General features: G+C 37.9%; 1 protein-coding gene across 1 annotated transcript in view; it reads left to right on the top strand.

The window, feature by feature from the left end:
- The window catches only part of CARF (calcium responsive transcription factor), a 261735-nt gene that overhangs the window by 78196 nt on the left and 158676 nt on the right, over positions 1-24863 (top strand). The window contains exons 7-10 of the mRNA XM_053698682.1: positions 6073-6262; positions 7914-8025; positions 13876-14019; positions 16480-16707. Coding sequence (XP_053554657.1) covers positions 6073-6262; positions 7914-8025; positions 13876-14019; positions 16480-16707 — 674 coding nt within the window. The remainder of the gene's footprint in view (positions 1-6072; positions 6263-7913; positions 8026-13875; positions 14020-16479; positions 16708-24863) is intronic.

Here is a 24863-nt window from a genome sequence, read left to right as displayed (position 1 = left end):
AGAAGTCTTCATCCAGGTGGCATCTTCTGTCTTCCTCCATCCGGAGTGGAGCGGGTCCATCTTGAAGACATCCGACGCGGAGCATCCTCTTCCATCTGACGGCGACTGAAGAATGAAGGTTCCTTTAAGTGACGTCATCCAAGATGGCGTCCCTTGAATTCCGATTGGCTGATAGAATCTTATCAGCCAAGCGGAATTAAGGTAGGAAAAATCCTATTGGCTGAAGCAATCAGCCAATAGGATTGAGCTCGCATTCTATTGGCTGATTGGAACAGCCAATAGAATGCAAGATCAATTCTATTGGCTGATTGCATCAGCCAATAGGATTTTTCCTACCTTAATTCCGATTGGCTGATAGAATTCAAGCCATCTTGGATGACGTCACTTAAAGGAACCTTCATTCTTCAGTCGCCGTCAGATGGAAAAGGATGCTCTGCGTCGGATGTCTTCAAGATGGACCTGCTCCAGATGGAAGAAAATAGAAGATGTCGCCTGGATGAAGACTTCTGCCGGTCTGGAGGTCCTCTTCTGCCCGGATCGGATGAAGACTTCTGCCCTTCTGGAGGTCCACTTGTGCCCGGCTGGGTGAAGACGGCTCAAGGTAGGGAGATCTTCAAGGGGGTAGTGTTAGGTTTTTTTAAGGGGCGATTGGGTGGGTTTTAGAGTAGGGTTGGGTGTGTGGGTGGTGGGTTTTAATGTTGGGGGGGTATTGTATTTTTTTTTACAGGTAAAAGAGCTGATTACTTTGGGGCAATGCCCCGCAAAAGACCTTTTTATGGGCTATTTGTAATTTAGTATAGGGTAGGGAATTTTATTATTTTGGGGGGCTTTTTTATTTTATTAGGGGGATTAGATTAGGTGTAATTAGTTTAAAAAAATTGTAATTCTTTTTTTATTTTCTGTAATTTAGTGTTTTTTTTTGTACTTTAGTTTATTTAATTTAATTGTAGTTAATTGTAGGTAGTTTAGTAAATTAATTTAATGATAGAGTAGTGTTAGGTGTAAGTGTAACTTAGGTTAGGATTTATTTTACAGGTATATTTGTATGTATTTTAACTAGGAAGTTATTAAATATTTAATAACTATTTAATAACTATTGTACCTAGTTAAAATAAATACAAACTTAGCTGTAAAATAAAAATAAACCATAAGCTAGATACAATGTAACTATTAGTTATAGTGTAGCTATCTTAGGGTTTATTTTATAGGTAAGTATTTAGTTTTAAATAGGAATAATTTATTTAATTGTAGCAATTTTATTATGAATATTTAAAATGATGTTTAAATTAGGGGGGGGGGTGTTAGGGTTAGACTTAGGTTTAGGGGTTAATAACTTTATTATAGTGGTGGCGACGTTGGCGGCGGCGGCAGATTAGGGGTTAATACATTTTAATATAGTTGCGGCGACGTGGGGGGCTAATTAGGGCTTAATATATAAAATGTAGGGTTCGGCGATGTTGGGGGCAGTAGATTAGGGGTTCATAAGTATAATGTAGGTGGCAGCGGTGTCCGGAGCGGCAGATTAGGGGTTAATAATATAATGTAGGTGTCTGCGATGTCAGGGACGGCAGATTAGGGGTTAATAAGTGTAAGATTAGGGGTATTTAGACTCAGGGTTCATGTTAGGGTGTTAGGTGCAGACATAAAATATATTTCCATCAATGGGGCTGCGTTAGGAGCTGAACGCTGCTTTTTTGCAGGTGTTAGACTTTTTTTCAGCCGGCTCAGCCCCATTGTTTCCTATGGGGAAATCGTGCACAAGCACATTTTTCCAGCTTACCGCTACCGTAAGCAGCGCTGGTATTGAGGTGAGATGTGGAGCTAAATTTTGCTCTACGCTCACCTTTTTGCGGCTAACCCCAGGTTTAAAAAAGCCCGTAATACCAGAGTTGTCTTAAGGGAGCCGTGACAAAATAAAGGCTCGTTAGCAACGCACCCCTGTTACCGCAAAACTCGTAATCTCGCCGTTGGTTTTCAATAGTTTATTATACCTCACTAGAAGTTGATGATCTGTTTTTCCAGTGCAGGTGTTTGTCATTTCGCTATCTTCTAGATATTGCAGAATGATCCGAAGTGGGATATCTTGTTGCACTTCAACCTGTGTGCATAAATCCTAAAAAAAAGGCAGACAAACACATCCCAACTGTGTTAAAATAGTGGTGAAACAGCAAATTGGCACTTCATTGTGATTTCAAGTTATGTTTTTTTTAAATTACTGGTATAATGGTGCAAAAACAACCACTGATCCCTTTTGGGAGGCAAACTTTCTTGTTTCCTCAGAGTGGCAACACATGACAACAGTGTTAACTATTTTAAGGCATCAAACACCAATCATAAGCTTACAAACCTAATTAAAATTGCAACACCTGTCAAATCTCTCTACATATTTAATTTTAACTTTAAGGGGAATTGCTGTATACCAGTGGCACACTTGACAATGCAAATTTCTGTGTCTGCACACGCGTAGTTAATGCTGGTCTCTCATGTAAATTACTGTAACTTTATAGTATTTTACAGTTTACACTATGTTGACTATATTCAAATTCTATTCCAATATATACACTCTCCGGCCACTTTATTAGGTACATCTGTTCAATAGCGTGGTAACACAAATTGCTAATCAGCCAATCACAGGGCAGCAACTCAATGCATCTAGACGTGGTGAAGATGACTTGCTGAAGTTCAAACCGAGCATCAGAATGGGGAAGAAAGGGGATTTAAGTGACTTTGAAAGTGGCATAGTTGTTGGTACTCAGACGGGCTGGTCTGAGTATTTAAAAAACTGTTGATCTACTGGGATTTTCATGCACAACCATCTCTAGGGTTTACAGAGAATGGTCCGAAAAAGAGAAAATATCCAGTGTGGACGGAAATGCCTTGTTTATGTCAGAGGAGAAGGAGCAGACTGGTTCGAGACGATAGAAAGGCAATAGTAACTCAAATAACCACTCTTTACAACCAGAGTATGCAGAATGAAACAGATGAGCTACAGCAGCAGAAGACCACACCGGGTGCAACTGCTGTCAGCTAAGAACAGGAAACTGAGGCTACAATTTGCACCGGCTCACCAAAATTAGACAATAGAAATTTGGAAAAACATTGCCTGGTCTGATGAGTCTCGATTTCAGCTGCAACATTCAGATAGTAGGGTCAGAATTGGTCGTAAACAACCTGAAAGCATGGATCCATCCTGCCTTGTATCAGCGGTTCAAGCTGATGGTGGTGGTGTAATGGTGTGGACGATATTTCCTTGGCACACTTTGGGCCCCTTAGTACCAATTGAGCATTGTTTAAACGCCACCATATCCATCCCTTTATGACTACAGTGTACCCATCTCCTGATGGCTACTTCCAGCAGGATAATGCACCATGTCACAAAGCTCAAATCATCTCAAACTGGTTTCTTTAACATGACAATGAGTTCACTGTACTCCAATGGCCTCCACAGTCACCAGATCTCAATCCAATAGAGCACCTTTGGGATGTTGTGGAACGGGAGATTAGCATCATGGATATGCAGCCGACAAATCTGCAGCAACTGCGTGATGCTATCATGTCAAAATGGATCAAAATGTCTGAGGAATGTTTCCAACACCTTGTTGACTCTATACCATGAAGAATTAAGGCAGTTCTGAAGGCAAAAGGGGGTCCAACCCAGTTACCAGCAAGGTGTACCTAATAAAGTGGCCGGTGAGTGTATATACTTTGTATAGAAAGACATGGCAAAAAATTAAAGGGACATGAAACCCAATTTTTTTTCTTTCAGGATTCAGATGGAGCATACAATTTTAAACAATTTCTGTTATCAAATTTGCTTCATTCCCTTGATAACCTTTGCTGAAGGAACAGCAATGGACTACTGAGAGCTAGCTAAACACATCTGGTTACAATCACAAGAGACAAATGTATACAGGTACCAATCACCAGCTAGCTCCCACTAGTGTAGGGTATGTACACATTATTTTTCAACAATGGATACCAAGGGAACAAAGTACATTTGAAAATAGAAGTAAATTGCAAAAAAATTGCATTAAAATTATATGCTCTATCTGAATAATGCAAGTTTAATTTTGACCTTTCTATCCCTTTAAAAAAAATCATAGCTATAAGGGTTTAGGGTTGAGATGTTTTTCAGTACCATGGACTCATTTGAAAGCATCTCACCGAATATAAGACATTGCACCTCAAGTGCGCACATCATTTATATCCATCATATATGATTCTCTAGGTCAGGCTCTCACCCCACACAACCATGACCAATCATGTTAATCCAAACAGCCCACTGTACTTGGTGGCATAATAATTATCAAATTATTGTGGTCAATTGGTGGTGCTATACATAAGTATTATGCTGGCTAAAACTTATAAATAGGCAAAAGCATGCTATAATTTGGACCAAAATTTTTTTTACTAATAAGAAATGAAAGGCACTACTCTGGCTCTATTGCAGTACACCAGTGTGCCACAGCACACCATTTAAGAAACGCTGCTCTATACTGTGGCCTCGAATTTATATAATATCCTATTCTTTGCTTCAATTAAAAATACACTTGTTAAAATTAATTTCTTTAGGGATAGGATATCATTTAACAATCAGTTTATATATGTTTTACTCCTGTGAAGGGTTATTTTAAATCAAAAGAAATGTCTTGTTGCAATCTATTTGACATCTTATGTGGAGAAAGATATAAAGTATTAAACAGAAGAGAAGCATAAATGGATATTGCTTTGGGTATTAAGAAGCCACATGGAATACATTTCTAACATTATATACCAACTAAACATTTAGCAATGTGATATACGTAGATAGAAAGATCTGATAGGAGCTGGAATTTTGAGCTAGATTAGTGAGGTTGTAATTGGCGTTGGTTACTTTTTAGTTTATAGTATTGTTGTGTTGCCACCTGAAGAAACAGAGATTTATACTAAGTAGTTGTTTGTTCCATCATACAAACAATGTTATATATGGCTACAGCTCTGCAACATTGCATTTTAGAACTGTGTTTTAATGGTTTTGATATATGATATTGAAGGGATAGTAAACACCTTGTAATTACAAGAGATTTCTGTTGTGTTGCTATAGCATAACACATCAGCCAAGTCTTACCATTTTTTAAACAAATTAACATCCATTTTACTGCAATTATTTTTTAATAGCCAAACTCCACCCACTATTTGCCTGCTTTGCAGGAGCCAATTACAGCTTTAATATTCAGACAACAACGCTAGCTACTGTTGTAAATTTTATAAATTTTGAATTGTTTTGCAGTTATCAGTTAAAGCCAAATAGGGACTTTATGGTTAGACTTGATGGGCCTTTTATCTACTGTCAAATTCTATGTTTCTTAGGACAGATATGTAGCTGGGTTATAGTCTTTAGAAGTCAGCAGGGTGCATTTCATGGGGTTAGATTTAGCAATTGCTCTATTTTCAGAGCTAAATTACATGAAAGGGGAACAACGTAAATAATGAAAATATATTGCAAACTGCAAAGTTGTTTTTTTATCCTTATCTAAATGGTTTATATAAAAATATCAAGGTATTTACTTTTCCCTTTAACAATCACAAGACAATTTAAATACTTTCAGCATGTCCTGTTATAAATCCTGATTTGCTAAATATTTTAAAATCTTTAACTATAAACTCTCCTGGAAAAAAACAAACAAGTTTTAAATATGATGCATGTCCAACTAAAATATTTACTTGTATCCATATTTGCTTTGGGGAAGCCGAGGTGTGCTGAAGATTCAAGAGAATCCTTGGGTACAATGTTGTATTTCAGCACCCTTTGCTTACACATAAGGGCTGAGGCTTGAGTATCAGGCAGAAGAAAGCATTTTATTTTGCATTGTTGATCACTCCAATGTTTGCAGTTTTAGGCCAGTGCCTATACATTACTTTATATTTACTAGAATGTCCTGCTTCAGGCGTTTGTTCAAATTCTTATGATAGTTGTAGTGAACCAAAAAAAATAATACAGTGTATTGAATATTTATAAAATGAAATTTGAGAAGGTACCATATGATGTAGTTAAAAATCTAATTGCCTGTTATTATAATTCCCTCTTCACAGAGGATTGGGGATTCATATCGTGGTTACTGCATGAGTGAAGCTGAGCTCATGAGCATTTTAAGTCTACACAAGCAACAAACTCAGAGTGTTTGGGGAACCCGTCAATCTCCTAGCCCAGCTAAGCCAGCAACTCGTTTAATGTGGAAGTCACAATATGTCCCATATGATGGAATCCCATTTGTTAATGCAGGTATCTTGACTCAATATGTTTTACAAAAACGTAAGTTCAGTACGACACTATCATCAGAATATTCTATGAATATGATAATATACAGTGTGAAATAAGTTTAAACAAACCAAGTGTGTGTATATATATTTTTCTGCATGTTTTTAAGTGACAGAGGAATATTTCCTTTCTCCAAATGCTGCTTCCTATAATAGCAACTAAGAAATTATTTCTTTTCTATTATTGATAGTGTTGTAAAGTCTGACTTATTTTTTTTTTTTTTTTTACAAATAATTGATAGTGTATCAGGGGGTTGACAAATTCATGTGAACTTTAAGTGATAGCAAGAGTGTCGAGTAGCCAGGACCGTACTGTAGGTAAGAGCATTTGTATATAGATATATAGAGAATGTTTAGGAGCCAGAAGCGCATTTCTAGTTGCTATGGCACAATGGCTTCCAGATTTCGCTAAAGGGGCATACAAATTTGAAAGAGAATTTTATTATTGCACTATTGCTTGCCTATAATTATGTGTTTATCCATGCATGGGTTAAACATATAGCTAAAGTCCGATCCAGAGCAGCGGTACCCTACTAGGAGCTATCTGAACACATCTGATGAGCCAATGACAGTATGCATATGTGTGTACTCTCCTATCAACCAGCTAGCTCCCAGTGCATTGCTACTTCAAAGCCTACCCAGGTTCTCTTTTCAACAAAGGATACACAGGGAATTAAGTACATTTGATAATATAAGTACATTGAAATTGAAAAGTTCCTTAACCCCGTCCTAACAGCACTGGGCTTTAACACTGTTAGAACGGCATGGAACGTCCTACCATATACGGCGCTGCGCAGCTTCTCCCTTTGACATAGGCAAGGATCGGCGTGGGGGGTGTACCTAGCAGCGTAAGCAATCTCCCATAATCCGATCCTGGCCTTGAAATCACGTGATCACATTGACAATTGTGTGATTTTATTTTTACTAATAGTGTTTACATCGGAACTTCGTTCTGTTGTGATCACTATTGTACTGGCACGAAGGGGTTGAAATGACTTGCTTTATTAGAATCATAAAGTTTTTCATTTGACATTTGTCACCTTACTCCCTTTTGTACAACACATAGATGTTAGTGATATGTCTGATAGCCTCACCAAGGTGTGATATCACTATTAGCAAAGAAACTGTCTATGCCCTATGGTTTAGTACAAGTGCTCAAGTCAAGCACTGCATTTTTCAGTACAAATAAAAATATAATATAAACTATATCTCATCCTTTCACACTAGACTAAACTGATTAATGGTGATGTTATTAAATGTTTACATTTGGAAAATTAAATATGAATTGCATTCTTCCTATGTGGTTACATTTTACAATAACGTAACCACAACAAAAAAAGGTATAGTACAGATTGCCTTTTTCATACCATGTTAACATGACACAACAGGGAGAAATCACAAGATATGCAACCCCAAAAATGCTTCCAGTGTTTTTATTTTTCACTTCAATAAACCTAAATATAATATTTTGTATAGCTATTGTTCCCAAACCCCGCTAATACTGACCAGTTTTGTAAACTGGAGCATCAGGGAACTGCAAAGTTTAGAGAAACAAAACCATTAAGCTGTTATAATCAAATCCATCAGAAATATGTGTTGTTTTTATTTGGTGATAGGAAGCAGAGCGATTGTGATGGAATGTCAGTATGGACCAAGGAGGAAGGGAGTCCAGCCCAGACGGGTTGTGGAAAATGACAATGCAATATACAAAGCAACATGTCCTGCAAGGTGGGTTGTTGCCATTATGAAAAAATGTTAATAATACGGTTGTTAAATAAAATATGTTTAAAGTGTGTTAAACATTTAAAAAGCAGTCACCAGTTCTAAACAAGGTTTCTTTCATGTAATTAGCAAGAGTCCATGAGCTAGTGACGTATGGGATATACATTCCTACCAGGAGGGGCAAAGTCCCAAACCTCAAAATGCCTATAAATACACCCCTCACCACACCCACAAATCAGTTTTACAAACCTTGCCTCCTATGGAGGTGGTGAAGTAAGTTTGTGCTAGATTCTACGTTGATATGCACTCTGCAACAGGTTGGAGCCCGGTTTTCCTCTCAGCGTGCAGTGAATGTCAGAGGGATGTGAGGAGAGTATTGCCTATTTGAATTCAATGATCTCCTTCTACAGGGTCTATTTCATAGGTTCTCTGTTATCGGTCGTAGAGATTCATCTCTTACCTCCCTTTTCAGATCGACGATATACTCTTATATATATATATATATATATATACCATTACCTCTGCTGATTTTCGTTTCAGTACTGGTTTGGCTTTCTACAACATGTAGATGAGTGTCCTGGGGTAAGTAAGTCTTATTTTCTGTGACACTCTAAGCTGTGGTTGGGCCCTTTTTTTATAAAGTTCTAAATATATGTATTCAAACATTTATTTGCCTTGACTCAGGATGTTCAACATTCCTTATTTCAGACAGTCAGTTTCATATTTGGGATAATGCATTTGAATCAATCAATTTTTTTTTTCTTACCTTAAAATTTGACTTTTCCCTGTGGGCTGTTAGGCTCGCGGGGGCTGAAAATGCTTCATTTTATTGCGTCATTCTTGGCGCTGACTTTTTTGTTGCAAAATTTTTTTCTGTTTCCGGGGTCATACGTGTCACCGGAAGTTGCGTCATATTTGACGTTCTTTTGCGCCAAAGGTGTCGGCGTTCCGGATGTGGCGTCATTTTTGGCGCCAAAAGCATTTAGGCACCAAATAATGTGGGCGTCTTTTTTGGCGCTAAAAAAATATGGGCGTCACTATTGTCTCCACATTATTTAAGTCTCATTATTTATTGCTTCTGGTTGCTAGAAGCTTGTTCACTGGCATTTTTCCCATTCCTGAAACTGTCATTTAAGGAATTTGATCAATTTTGCTTTATATGTTGTTTTTTCTATTACATATTGCAAGATGTCCCACGTTGAAACTGAGTCAGAAGATACTTCTGGAAAATCGCTGCCTGGTGCTGGAGCTACCAAAGCTAAGTGTATCTGCTGTAAACTTTTGGTAGCTGTTCCTCCAGCTGTTGTTTGTATTGAATGTCATGACAAACTTGTTAATGCAGATAATATTTCCTTTAGTAAAGTTACATTACCTGTTGCTGTTCCGTCAACATCTAATACTCAGAGTGTTCCTGATAACATAAGAGATTTTGTTTCTAAATCCATTAAGAAGGCTATGTCTGTTATTCCTCCTTCTAGTAAACGTAAAAAGTCTTTTAAAACTTCTCATTTTTCAGATGAATTTTTAAATGAACATCATCATTCTGATTCTGATAATGGTTCTTCTGGTTCAGAGGATTCTGTCTCAGAGGTTGATGCTGATAAATCTTCATATTTATTTAAAATGGAATTTATTCGTTCTTTACTTAAAGAATTCCAAATTGCATTAGAAATTGAGGATTCTGGTCTTCTTGATACTAAATCTAAATGTTTAGATAAGGTTTTTAAATCTCCTGCAGTTATTCCAGAAGTTTTTCCTGTTCCTGGTGCTATTTCTGAAGTAATTTCCAGGGAATGGAATAATTTGGGTAATTCATTTACTCCTTCTAAACGTTTTAAGCAATTATATCCTGTGCCATCTGACAGATTAGAGTTTTGGGACAAAATCCCTAAGGTTGATGGGGCTGTCTCTACTCTTGCTAAGCGTACTACTATTCCTACGGCAGATGGTACTTCCTTTAAGGATCCTTTAGATAGGAAAATTGAATCCTTTCTAAGAAAAGCTTACTTGTGTTCAGGTAATCTTCTTAGACCTGCTATATCTTTAGCGGATGTTGCTGCAGCTTCAACTTTTTGGTTAGAAGCTTTAGCGCAACAAGTAACAGATCATAATTCTCATAGCATTATTATTCTTCTTCAACATGCTAATAATTTTATTTGTGATGCCATCTTTGATATCATTAGAGTTGATGTCAAGTATATGTCTCTAGCTATTTTAGCTAGAAGAGCTTTATGGCTTAAAACGTGGAATGCTGATATGTCTTCTAAGTCTACTCTGCTTTCCCTTTCTTTCCAGGGTAATAAATTATTTGGTTCTCAGTTGGATTCTATTATCTCAACTGTTACTGGAGGGAAAGGAACTTTTTTACCACAGGATAAAAAATCTAAAGGTAAATTTAGGTCTAATAATCGTTTTCGTTCCTTTCGTCACAACAAGGAACAAAAGCCTGATCCTTCATCCTCAGGAGCGGTATCAGTTTGGAAACCATCTCCAGTCTGGAATAAATCAAAGCCTTTTAGAAAATCAAAGCCAGCTCCTAAGTCCACATGAAGGTGCGGCCCTCATTCCAGCTCAGCTGGTAGGGGGCAGATTACGTTTTTTCAAAGAAATTTGGATCAATTCCGTTCACAATCTTTGGATTCAGAACATTGTTTCAGAAGGGTACATAATTAGCTTCAAGATAAGGCCTCCTGCAAAGAGATTTTTTCTTTCCCGTGTCCCAGTAAATCCAGCGAAGGCTCAAGCATTTCTGAAATGTGTTTCAGATCTAGAGTTGGCTGGAGTAATTATGCCAGTTACAGTTCTGGAACAGGGGCTGGGGTTTTATTCAAATCTCTTCATTGTACCAAAGAAGGAGAATTCCTTCAGACCAGTTCTGGATCTAAAAATATTGAATCGTTATGTAAGGATACCAACATTCAAAATGGTAACTGTAAGGACTATCCTGCCTTTTGTTCAGCAAGGGCATTATATGTCTACAATAGATTTACAGGATGCATATCTGCATATTCCGATTCATCCAGATCACTTTCAGTTTCTGAGATTCTCTTTCCTAGACAAGCATTACCAGTTTGTGGCTCTGCCGTTTGGCCTAGCAACAGCTCCAAGAATTTTTACAAAGGTTCTCTGTGCCCTTCTGTCTGTAATCAGAGAACAGGGTATTGTGGTATTTCCTTATTTGGACGATATCTTGGTACTTGCTCAGTCTTCACATTTAGCAGAATCTCATACGAATCGACTTTGTTGTTTCTTCAAGATCATGGTTGGAGGATCAATTTACCAAAAAGTTCATTGATTCCTCAGACAAGGGTAACCTTTTTAGGTTTCCAGATAGATTCAGTGTCCATGACTCTATCTTTGACAGACAAGAGACGTCTAAAATTGATATCAGCTTGTCGAAACCTTCAGTCACAATCATTCCCTTCGGTAGCCTTATGCATGGAAATTCTAGGTCTTATGACTGCTGCATCGGACGCGATCCCCTTTGCTCGTTTTCACATGCGACCTCTTCAGCTCTGTATGCTGAACCAGTGGTGCAGGGATTACTCAAAGATATCTCAATTAATATCTTTAAAACCGATTGTACGACACTCTCTGACGTGGTGGACAGATCACCATCGTTTAGTTCAGGGGGCTTCTTTTGTTCTTCCGACCTGGACTGTAATTTCAACAGATGCAAGTCTTACAGGTTGGGGAGCTGTGGGGGGGTCTCTGACAGCACAAGGGGTTTGGGAATCTCAGGAGGTGAGATTACCGATCAATATTTTGGAACTCCGTGCAATTTTCAGAGCTCTTCAGTCTTGGCCTCTTCTAAAGAGAGAATTGTTCATTTGTTTTCAGACAGACAATGTCACAACTGTGGCATACATCAATCATCAAGGAGGGACTCACAGTCCTCTGGCTATGAAAGAAGTATCTCGAATTCTGGTATGGGTGGAATCCAGCTCCTGTCTAGTTTCTGCGGTTCATATCCCAGGTATAGACAATTGGGAAGCGGATTATCTCAGTCGCCAAACGTTGCATCCGGGCGAATGGTCTCTTCACCCAGAGGTATTTCTTCAGATTGTTCAAATGTGGGGACTTCCAGAAATAGATCTGATGGCCTCTCATCTAAACAAGAAACTTCCCAGGTATCTGTCCAGATCCAGGGATCCTCAAGCGGAAGCAGTGGATGCATTGCCACTTCCTTGGAAGTATCATCCTGCCTATATCTTTCCGCCTCTAGTTCTTCTTCCAAGAGTAATCTCCAAGATTCTGAAGGAATGCTCGTTTGTTCTGCTGGTAGCTCCAGCATGGCCTCACATGTTTTGGTATGCGGATCTTGTCCAGATGGCTTCTTGCCAACCGTGGACTCTTCCGTTAAGACCAGACCTTCTGTCGCAAGGTCCTTTTTTCCATCAGGATCTCAAATCCTTAAATTTAAAGGTATGGAGATTGAACGCTTGATTCTTAGTCAAAGAGGTTTCTGTGACTCTGTGATTAATACTATGTTACAGGCTCGTAAATCTGTATCTAGGGAGATATATTATAGAGTCTGGAAGACTTATATTTCTTGGTGTCTTTCTCATCATTTTTCCTGGCATTCTTTTAGAATTCCGAGAATTTTACAGTTTCTTCAGGATGGTTTGGATAAAGGTTTGTCTGCAAGTTCCTTGAAAGGACAAATCTCTGCTCTTTCTGTTCTTTTTCACAGAAAGATTGCTAATCTTCCTGATATTCATTGTTTTTTACAAGCTTTGGTTCGTATAAAACCTGTCATTAAGTCAATTTCTCCTCCTTGGAGTTTGAATTTGGTTCTGGGGGCTCTTCAAGCTCCTCCGTTTGAACCTATGCATTCATTGGACATTAAATTACTTTCTTGGAAAGTTTTGTTACTTTTGGCCATCTCTTCTGCCAGAAGAGTTTCTGAATTATCTGCTCTTTCTTGTGAGTCTCCTTTTCTGATTTTTCACCAGGATAAGGCGGTGTTGCGAACTTCTTTTAAATTTTTACCTAAGGTTGTGAATTCCAACAACATTAGTAGAGAAATTGTAGTTCCTTCATTATGTCCTAATCCTAAGAATTCTAAGGAGAAATCATTGCATTCTTTGGATGTAGTTAGAGCTTTGGAATATTATGTTGAAGCTACTAAGAATTTCCGAAAGACTTCTAGTCTATTTGTTATCTTTTCCGGTTCTAGGAAAGGTCAGAAGGCCTCTGCCATTTCTTTGGCATCTTGGTTGAAATCTTTAATTCATCATGCTTATGTCGAGTCGGGTAAAACTCCGCCTCAAAGGATTACAGCTCATTCTACTAGGTCAGTTTCTACTTCCTGGGCGTTTAGGAATGAAGCTTCGGTTGATCAGATTTGCAAAGCAGCAACTTGGTCTTCTTTGCATACTTTTACTAAATTCTACCATTTTGAAGCAAATAGAAAAAAACCGTCTTCATTTCTAAGGAGTATATTATATTCCATCTTAAACACTGTGTTGTTTCCTTTAACTTTGCCATTAAAGACTTTAGTGCTTTTGTAAAAGTTATTTTTAATCTTTTTGTAACTAGTATAGAATAAACCTTATAAGTCCCAAACACTGATATGAATGCGTTTTGTCTCCTAGAGCATTTGATCTTTCCCAAGACAACTATTGTCTCTTTATTCCACTTCCTCCCATTCTCTCTCTCTTACTTCCTCTCTCTCTTTCCCCAATCTCTCTCTCTGCTGATGCTCTCTGATTTCTTTTCCCTCTTTCTTTCTTTCTTTCTCTTTTTCTCATCCTCACTCTTTTTCATTTCATTATATCACAGGATTATTCTAATATTTAAATAACCTACTAAAGTCTGCTTTATATCAATTTGTATTCTCCTTTTCTCTGCAAGGATATACATTAAAAAAGTGAAGAAGTTCCCTCTCTACAGAGTTCCCACAGACCCGAAGTTTGACAAGAAACTTATAAGGATCGAGCAGGAGAAAGCTTTTAATCTTTTAAAAAAAGATCCAGAGGGGACAGAAGGGGTTTTTAGGTAAACAAAGATGTTAAAGCTTTATTTATACCATTGGTGACACAGACACACATGCATGTTTATAGCCATATCCTCAATTATATACTCAAGTACCTTATTTCATTACTCCTGTGTTAGGATAGTAAAGATATTTGAAATAACACCCTCTTTACTTTTCAAGTGATTTTCGATGATATATATACTGTATGTTGCCTGGCAACCTAGAGCTATTCAAGTGTTACTTGTCCTGAGAAGAAGTGCCTTGTAGTTGAAGGATCTGCCTGTCTCCCTTGCCAATTACCTTCAAATGGTCCTCTATTCCCAAGGTTTATATCATGCTAAAAGCTTTTTTTCTGTAAGGACCACGCTAATGGAATGTGTTTTTATAATAATGTGTGCAGTTGAGGCTGTTTAGTTTTTCTCCATTTATGTTAGAAGAATGTCTGAACAAGAGCAATCGGTTTTGAGAAATCAGCAGTTAGATGTGCCTGCATTAGACAGATCCCAAGAAGGTCTTTATTCATGATACCTTTTATGAAAGTACAAGATAGTTGGTTCTGGTATCCAAAAAGTAACTCCGTCATTAATGCCATTTGTTTCTAGAGATTTTGAGTTTCTTCTACATGTTCACATTTTATACAATTTAAGTATTAGTGTTAAACATTAATCCTTGTGCACTGCAGCAGAACTGTTTTTTGAGTTACCCATGTTGAAAAAAATAAAGGTACTTTATTCAATAATTGACTGACTGCTCACATAAGGATATCCTTTGCCTATCACCAGTCATCGAGGATAAACATCAGACAATGCTGCTGTAAATAAATGAGATGCATTCAATTGAACATTCATGTTTATGACATACAAGACACATCTTAATAAAATCATTCCAACAATTGTAAATGATTTTATTTTTGAGAGTATAATACCAGTCTCTGTAGTCCTTTCTTATTTATAAGTTGAGATCTACATTTTTTAAAATATGTTTGTTCATAAGAAATAAGGAAGTAGTCTCCAATAAAATGGATAAATACAATCTTTGACAGCAAAATAAATCTCTTTTAAATATTGAAGCAGATCAAGTGCCCCCAAATAATATAATACAATGCATACATTCAAAATACCACAATTGGGCATTAAGATGCTAAATTATGAAAGCAATACCTTAACTCTCCTGGTATCCTTTGTTAAAAAGCATACCTTTGTAGACTCAGGAGCAGCAAATCACTGCTGGGAGCTAGAGGGATTGGTGGCTTCTCATAAATGTTACTTGACATTGGCTCACACAATGTATTCTGCTAGATCCGAGTCCCAGTAATGCATTGCTGCTCCTGAGCCTACCTAGGTTTACTCTTAAAAAAAGGATACCAAGCAAACAAAGTAAATATGGTAATATAATTACATTGGAATATGTTTAAAATGACATGCTATACCATGAAAGTTTAATTTTGACTTTACTGCTCATTTTAATGTGTATACTAGTGCACACAATAAATTGTTCTAATTGACCATGTTATTTTGCACTAATTCTTAATCCTAACTATAGGCCTGATCGCAATCCTTTAGAAAAGTGTGTCAAATGATTTATCTACACAAATCCACTTTAATGATGAATTTTCTAGAAAACTTAACTAAACTTTTCTAAGCATTATAATTGACCCCTATATGTTTGACCCCTGCACCAGCCACCCTAGCAAACTAGTGCTGAACAGGACACAGCCAGTGATTGGTAGCTGAATATGCCACTCCTGATTTGCTCATTTGCCATGTTCTGCTCAGGAGGAACAATGTATTGCACTGCCAGAAAAGGACTTTAACTATGTATTTAACTCATGAGGAATGCTTAAACATATGGGGTGAGCATTAGGTAAAAAATAACATGCTCTAAAGCATTAGAGCATTTTATTTTTCTACTCGTTTGTTCCTTTAATAAACATAAAATATGAAAGGCATAGTATTTTACTGTTCATTGATCCCTCATACTCAAATTAATTCCTGTTATGCCATTTAAATTATTTGGCTCTTGTAAGTTACCATATTCTGCCCAGTGATCAAAAACCCTCTGCACTGGCGAGATTATCTAAGAGGTCTTGTCAGTAAAGTGAGGTCCCACATGCAATTTTAGAAAGGCAAACTTTACTTACATTGAGAGCTGTTTATTTCGGTATGCAGGTTTCTGGGTGTGAAGGAGAGACATACATTGCAATATAATGCTAACAAAAGTTCACATTTGTGATTCCTCTCCATGCCAGCAAGTTATTGATCATTAGGCTCTAAGTGCTCTATCTTATTTGTTTTTTTAGCTGTAATTTGGGGGGACATACGTAAATAACTGTGTAATAACATGAAGTAGAAAAAAACCTGACTAATTTGTATGTTGATCTGTGAGACAAAAAAAGGTCATGGATTCTTAAGGTCTGCTGTCCAACACTTGGCTAAAAATGACAAAGTTGTTTATTTAAATTTTCTTTTTTTTCCTTCTAGGTGGTATGTGCAGTTACCTGACCAGGATGCACATCAGTATCACAATCTGGAGGTGCCCTGCTTCTCCCCAACTCCCTTTCAACCTTCAGCAGAAGAAGAAGAAGAAGAGGTGCAGAGTGAGGAGAATCCTTCTAAACCATCTCGTCTTCATCCTCGGGTGTCAGACAAGATTAGAGAGTTGGTGTCCAGGGGAATTGATGAGGTTTATGCTGTACGTAAACAACTCCGGTAAGTCTGTTTGATTACAGCTCAAAAATAGCTGCTGTTGATTCTGTAAAGAAAAAATATTAGACAGCAAGTAAAATCTTTAGAGCTCTGTAAGAACCCTGAATCTGGGAATATTTGAAGGTATTTTTATTTGGTTAATTATGTTATATTATTACCTCCATAGTCCCACAGCAGTCGTAAATTTATAAAATGATGAACAATATTTTTTTTATATTTTAATAACGTAATTCTAAATAATTAATAACACACTATTGGGCATAACTACTGCAGTTATTAGTTACTTTATAATAAATGTACTAAAAACCCACATTTCGGTCACATTCTTGATAAACCATATAAATGCTGTATTTATATGGCCTCTGACAACTATTGTAGGTTGAAACATCTCCCAGAAGTCTAAGGAAAAGGGCACTTGCACAAATGCATACAGAAATAGAAGCGCTCTACCAAGAACAACCAACAGCTCAGTTGCTTTTTCTATGGCGAGTTATCACCTAGGAGCAGCCTCTTTTAGCTCAATTGTACTTTTCACAGAGGAGAATTTTCCTAAAGTATATCAGTCTGATCCTGCCTAGTTAGGTCAGTCCAGCCCCAAAATACCATGCTGTTGATGATGCAAAACTAGTGAATGGGTAATAAAGGGATTATCTATTTTTTTAGACAATAACCATTTTTGGAGTAGACTTCTTTTAAGCTGCATTTGCAGCTTCTGAGGCTTTGCGTGGAACAGGCTGCAGCCACAAATTTAAAAATCAATTCCTGCCTTATAATCTCTGCCACCTGTGGCAAAGATAAATCGCCCAAAACAAACAAATTTGGTGTGATTGACAGGTTCTGCTCTTGCAGGATTTCACAAGAGAGTTCTTGTGCAATGCTAAATTTCACCATACGATTCTACATAGCAAGTGATGATTGCAGGTGTACAGGTTCCCTACTTCACAGCTTGTCTGCCTGAATCCTTGATAAATGTACCTTTTTATGATGTCAGATTTCTCAAGCATCTGGGTCAGTCACAATCTTTTAGAAAAAAAAAAATAATTTATACTTACCTGATAAATTAAAAAAAATTCTTGGTGCTGAGAGTCCACGATCCATTACTCATAGGAATTATCCTTCTCTACCACTAGGACGAGGCATAGAGTCCAAAACCCCAAGAACTCTAGAAAACCCCTCCCACCTCCCACACATATCTCAGTATAATGTATAGCCAAGCAAGTGAGGTAAGAAAAAGGGATAAGAGCCATAAAAGGAGCAGGGAAAAGGATGTGCTGAAGAAAAAAAACGAACCACAGAAAAACACAAGGGTGGAGGCTCGTGGACTCTCACCACCATTAAAAAATTAATTTATCAGATAAGTATATATCATGTATTCTTTCATACAGGTGGTGAGAGTCCACAATCCATTACTCAGGGGAACTAATACCCAAGCTGTGGAGTCCACAAGTAATAACAGGGAGGGATTTAAAACATAATTTTCACTGAGAACATAAATCCAAAACCTCAAATAAATATAAATATATATATATATATATATATATATATATATATATATATATATATATATATATATATATATATATATATATAACAATCAATTGGTAGGTGCACTCCATAAGACAAGATACAACTGCCTTGGTGCTGCATATAAATAAATATCATGTCCAGTTTAACTCCAGGTAGAGAATAAACAGATGCTGCACTCACCGGTCTTAGAAGAAAAAGTCCTTTTATTCACAAGTTTAACAGTGCATCCAAAAAACGCAAATACCCCCAAACGTTTCGGTACCCTCCTGGTACCTTTCTCAATGGGTGTGTTGTAATTCTCCAGCAAACGATCCTAACTTACTAACACCGCTACCACCCCATTTAAACCCCTAGCGTGCCCATAACTTCCGGTATCACCAGCCAATGCGGAGCTGTTGCGTCATAATTACCGAACATGAAACGAAAAGCAAAGCAACAACGTGGCTAATTAGCATAGTCACGCCTTCTGGTACTGGCAAAGTACTTCGTCATCGTCGGCTCTGTTCAATGCGCACGCAGCACCGCAATCAGCTGGCAACCACGGAAGATAGATAGAAAGGAGGATGCAAAGAAAAATTCCAATTTAAACTAATAGAATTTAGAAAAATAGAATTAATAGAATTAAAAATGGCTAAGCAGAACGCTAACGTAGTTAGATGGTGTAGGCTGCCTATATCAAATTTGGGGCTTTATCAAATGCATAACATAACCAATGTTTCAACAAATTAGCAAGATAGAAACATAGAATTCCCCCCATTATCAGGGAATCTTTAAAAATGCATTAAAGTGACATCATGCAAAGCTATCTGTAATAAAGCAGCACTAATCCCCTCTTCATGATCCTTGTAATATGGTAAAAACTTAGGTTGTGAACAACACACTCATAGCGGGTTTCCAATTTGTAATCCTTTGGGAAATTCATAATAGGATAGGAGAGATTAATATTCGAACATTAGACTAAATGTAGTCACATAACCAGAAAAGACCTAGATCGTCCAATCATAGCCAAATCCAGCGACAGAAATACGTTATAGTCAAGTTGTATGTTCAAACCTCTAGGAGAGACAGTGTCCAGACTATAGATCCAAGCGGCTTCAATCTGTAACAGTTTGGTTAACTGTTTGGTTTGTCTGTCCCCACCTCTGTTCAACGATGGTACATGGTCAATGACCATTGTTCTTAAGCTTGCCGCCGTGTGCCCTGCTTGCATAAAGTGTCTGGCAACCGGTTGATCCGACTCTTTTTTTTATCAATCGCCGCTCTTATCGCATGGCGATGGTTGGCCATCCTTTCCCGGAATGTGGTGGAGGTTTTTCCAACATAGACCAGTGAGCACGGGCATGTTAAAATGTATATCACGAAGCTGCTGGTGCAGGTCAATCTATGATATATTTTATATTTGTTCCCTGTACGTGGATGATGGAATGTTGATCCAGTAAGCATGCTGTTGCATGTAGTGCAGTACCCGCACTACATGCAACAGCACAGGTATGAGACCTTTATAATGAAGACCCTATCAATGCCTGAGATTAAATTGTATGGTCGTTACATAGATGACGTGTTCCTCGTATGGAGGGGCACGTCTGAGTCTTTAAAAAATTGGATTGAGGGCCTTAATAAATTGGAATCACCCATTCGATTTAAGCATGATATCAGCAGGGATTCTATACCATTCCTTGACTTAAGAATTTCAAAATACACAATTGATGGGTCAGTTGGATTTAGTACATCCTCTTATACTAAACCAACAGATAAAAACTCTCTCCTGTTGTCCACTATCTTTCACCCTACACATCAGAAGAAAGGGGTTGTCAACTCCCAACTCATGCGAGTAGCCCGGAAAAACACACTCAAGGACACCAGGGTTCTCCAAGAGAATGCTATGAAAAATAAACTTAAAGAGAGAGGTTACAGATCAGTGGATGTCAATAACTCCTCACTGAACTTGTCACAGTATGACCAAAGGGCACTACTCCATAAGACGAAGACTGAGAAAACCAATACCAATGAGATCAATCTGATCACCACATTTACCCCCACGCACCAAATCCTGGAGAAGTCTGTACGTAAGAATTGGGAGATTGTGAAAACTGATAAATCCCTCCCTTTTACTCTTACAAAGCCACCACGGATGGTATACAGGAAAGCATCCAACCTGAAGGACATTTTGGTCCATAATGACCCTATACGGTGCTATCAGAAAGGCACTTGGATAGACGCTAACAGTAAACTTGGCTGTTTTAAGTGCGGGGACTGCACTACATGCAACAGCATGCTTACTGGATCAACATTCCATCATCCACGTACAGGGAAGAAATATAAAATATATCATAGATTGACCTGCACCAGCAGCTTCGTGATATACATTTTAACATGCCCGTGCTCACTGGTCTATGTTGGAAAGACCTCCACCACGTTCCGGGAAAGGATGGCCAACCATCGCCATGCGATAAGAGCGGCGATTGATAAAAAAGAGTCGGACCAACCAGTTGCCAGACACTTTATACAAGCAGGGCACACGGCGGCAAGCTTAAGAACAATGGTCATTGACCATGTACCACCGTTGAACAGAGGTGGGGACAGACAAACCAAACTGTTACAGATTGAAGCCGCTTGGATCTATCGTCTGGACACTGTCTCTCCTAGAGGTTTGAACATACAACTTGACTATAACGTATTTCTGTAGCTGGATTTGGCTATGATTGGACGATCTAGGTCTTTCTCTTGTAAGGTGTATCCAGTCCACGGATCATCCATTACTTGTGGGATATTCTCCTTCCCAACAGGAATCTGCAAGAGGATCACCCACAGCAGAGCTGTCTATATAGCTCCTCCTCTAACTGCCACTACCAGTCATTCTCTTGCAGCTCTCGACAAGAAAGGAAGTAGCTAGAGAGATGTGGTGTTTTTATTTAGTTTATCTTCAATCAAAAGTTTGTTATTTTCAAATGGTGCCGGAGTTGTACTATTTTAGCCTCAGGCAGAAAGTAGAAGAAGAGTCTGCCTGTGGTTTTTGATGATCTTAGCAGGTTGTAACTAAGATCCATTGCTGTTCTCACACATAACTGAAGAGAGAGGTAACTTCAGCTGGGGGAATGGCGTGCAGGGTCTCCTGCTATGAGGTATGTGCAGATTACATTTTTCTAGAGAAATGAATATGCTAGAAAATGCTGTTAATACCGGATTTATTTAAGGTAAGCCTGATTACAGTGATTTAATAACGACTAGTATCATGCTTGCTGTAAAAGGTAATATTCTTATTACTTTCTCACATTACTGAAAGGTTTTGCAGGCAGTGGTGCCTTCTGTTTAAGCACCTGCCTTGTCCCTCCCTTCATCCGTGTCCTATAGCTTTGGTATTGGTATCCCACAAGTAATGGATGATCCGTGGACTGGATACACCTTACAAGAGAAAACAAAATTTATGCTTACCTGATAAATTTATTTCTCTTGTGGTGTATCCAGTCCACGGCCAGCCCTGTCATTTTATGGCAGGTGTGTTTTATTTTTAAACTACAGTCACCACTGCACCCTATGGTTTCTCCTTTCTCTTGCTTGTCTTCGGTCGAATGACTGGTAGTGGCAGTTAGAGGAGGAGCTATATAGACAGCTCTGCTGTGTGTGATCCTCTTGCAGCTTCCTGTTGGGAAGGAGAATATCCCACAAGTAATGGATGATCCGTGGACTGGATACACCACAAGAGAAATAAATTTATCAGGTAAGCATAAATTTAGTTTTTTTCTGGTTATGTGACTACATTTAGTCTAATGTTGGAATATTAATCTCTCTTGACTGACTATCCTATTATGAATTTCCCAAAGGATTACAAATTGGAAACCCGCTATGAGTGTGTTGTTCACAACCTAAGTTTTTACCATATTACAAGGATCATGAAGAGGGGATTAGTGCTGTTTTATTACAGATGTCTTTGCATGATGTCACTTTAATGCATTTTTAAAGATTCCCTGATAATGGGGGGAATTATATGTTTCTATCTTGCTAATTTGTTGAAACATTGGTTATGTTATGCATTTGATAAAGCCCCAAATTTGATATAGGCAGCCTACACCATCTAACTACGTTAGTGTTCTGCTTAGCCATTTTTAATTCTATTAATTCTATTTTTCTAAATTCTATTAGTTTAAATTGGTATTTTTCTTTGCACATTTCCAGAGAGGCATCCGCCTTTCTATCTATCCTCCGTGGTTGCCAGCTGATTGCGGTGCTGCGTGCGCATTGAACTGAGCCGACGGGGACAAGGTAGTTTGCCAGTCCCAGAAGGCGTGACTATGCTAATTAGCCACGCTGTTGCTTTGCTTTTCGTTTCATGTTCGGTAATTATGACGCAGCGGCTCCACATTGGCTGGTGATACCGGAAGTTAGGGGTTTAAATGGGGTGGTAGCGGTGTTAGTAAGTTAGGATCGTTTGCTGGAGAATTACAACACACCCATTGAGAAAGGTACCAAAACGTTTGGGGGTATTTGCGTTTTTTGGATGCACTGTTAAACTTGTGAATAAAAGGACTTTTTCTTCTAAGACCGGTGAGTGCAGCATCTGTTTATTCTCTACCTGGAGTTAAACTGGACATGAGATATATATATATATATACACACACACCTAAAAAAAGCAAACAGGCAATAAAAATCAAACTGAGACAACTGCCTGAATAAACTTTCTACCAGAAACTTTCTAGCAAAAATTGTAAAAAGTATAATTTAGAAAAAGTAAACAAAGAAGACCAAATAGCTGCCTAGCAATTTAGATCAACTGAAGCCTTAGAAGACCAAGAAGTTCAACTGACCTAGTAGAATGAGCAGAAATCCGCTGCAGCAGAGGCTGACCTCCCTCCAAAAAAAGCCTTGAAAACCAAAAGTTTTAACCAAAGGCTATAGAAACAGCAGAAGTGTTCAGACCCTTCATGGGATCAGAAAGAAGAACAAACTGAAAGTTTGTCTAAAATCCTAGTAGCAGCATTGAAATATTTAAGTGCCCAAACAATAACCAAGTAATGCAACGATCTCTCAGAACCTAGAATAAGGACACAAAGAAGGAACAACAATCTTTGCTAAAGATGTTTGAAGAAGTCCCCTTATGAAAGAAGTCAAAATGAAGACTGAGAAAAACATCATTATTCTGATGAAACATCTGATAAGGAAGATCACAAAAAAGAGCGGGTAACAAACTCTTATAGCAGAATAAATAGCCAAAAAAAAATAGCACTTTCCACGAAATTAGATAAATGACCAGACTATGCATAGGTTCAGAAAGGAGGAACCTGCAATACCATAAACACCAGAAAAGGATTTTATTGAGGAGAAATAGGCTTGATAACAGATTAATATGAACCAGAACCTGAACAAAACAATGAACATCAGTAAGATTAGTAATCTTTCTGTGGAACAAAACGAGTCCATAGAAAACGGGCAGATAGACCATTATCTTCTAGACCATCCTGCAAAAAAAAAACAACTGCAGAATTCTAGGAATTCTGAAAGAATGCCAGAAAAAAATCATGATTAAAACATCATGAAATAAAAAGCCTTCCAGATTTTCTTAGTTACAGGTTTACAAGCCTGAATCAGGGTTTCAATCACAGAATCAGAGAAACCCCTATGTCTAAGGATCAAGCGATCAATTTCTATGCCATCAAGTTCAGAGACTTGAGATCCAGATGGAAAAAGTACCTTTAAGATAAGAGGTCTGACTGCAGATGAAGAGGCCAATTAGGTCTACAAAAAACACAAAGAACATTTTTTTTCCCTTTCAAGAGGGACCATGATTAAAAAAGTTCAAAGAACCGTGCAAAGTTCTAAAACAAAAAACTGGTGACATAGCCTCTAGAGGACACCAGACTCCTATGCTCTACGAGGAAAAAAAAAACAGACAAAAAGTAATCTGCTAAACTAATTGCAGATAATCTCTAACAACTGATTGCGCCTAAACAGAAAAAAGGGTCGCAAATGCAGTGAGCTACTAATGGAAAAGAAGCAGGATTCCAGGACGGACACACCTTCTGAAGTTTATTCTGCTTGATTCCACCAGCAATAAACTCATTAGAATAGAATCTTAATGTCGCCTGGAAAATACACCCTCTAAGATGGATATTGGCACATTTAAAGACCATAAGTAAAAAAGGCTGCACAAAAAAATAACAACCTGATAAGGGATAATTAAGATCCCCAAAACACTGATTTACGTCAGCAATGATCCTAGAACTTTATAAAAAAAACAGGGAGCTGCAGCCAAATTAAACGGAAAGACGATAACAAACAGTGAACGTCTAAGAATGCCAATCAGAGCAAACAAAGTTAATCCTAGTGGATAAGGCTGTGCAGGTATAGCTCCTAATACAAACTGCTTCCAATTTGAGACCAAGTACCCTTATAATACATTCTAGAATTCTTAAAGTTCCATAAAGCATTTTGAGTTATGTGCATATTATAAAAGGGTCAACTGAAGTAAAAAAAAAAGTCTGTGGAATAAAAAAGTGTACAAAAAGCTTATAAGTATTTTAATAAAAATTTCAAAAAATCTGCAAAAATTACTTACACTTTAGTGTTGCCAAGAATATCCTGCTCCACCCCCATTATTGTCCTACTCCAAACCTTGTGGTGTCATATAACAAAGTGTG

Source organism: Bombina bombina, chromosome 1 (assembly GCF_027579735.1).
Source record: "Bombina bombina isolate aBomBom1 chromosome 1, aBomBom1.pri, whole genome shotgun sequence".
NCBI classification, from domain to species: domain Eukaryota; kingdom Metazoa; phylum Chordata; class Amphibia; order Anura; family Bombinatoridae; genus Bombina; species Bombina bombina.
The sequence above is the reverse complement of the archived record's forward strand: the minus strand, read 5'-3'. Positions and strand labels throughout refer to the sequence as shown.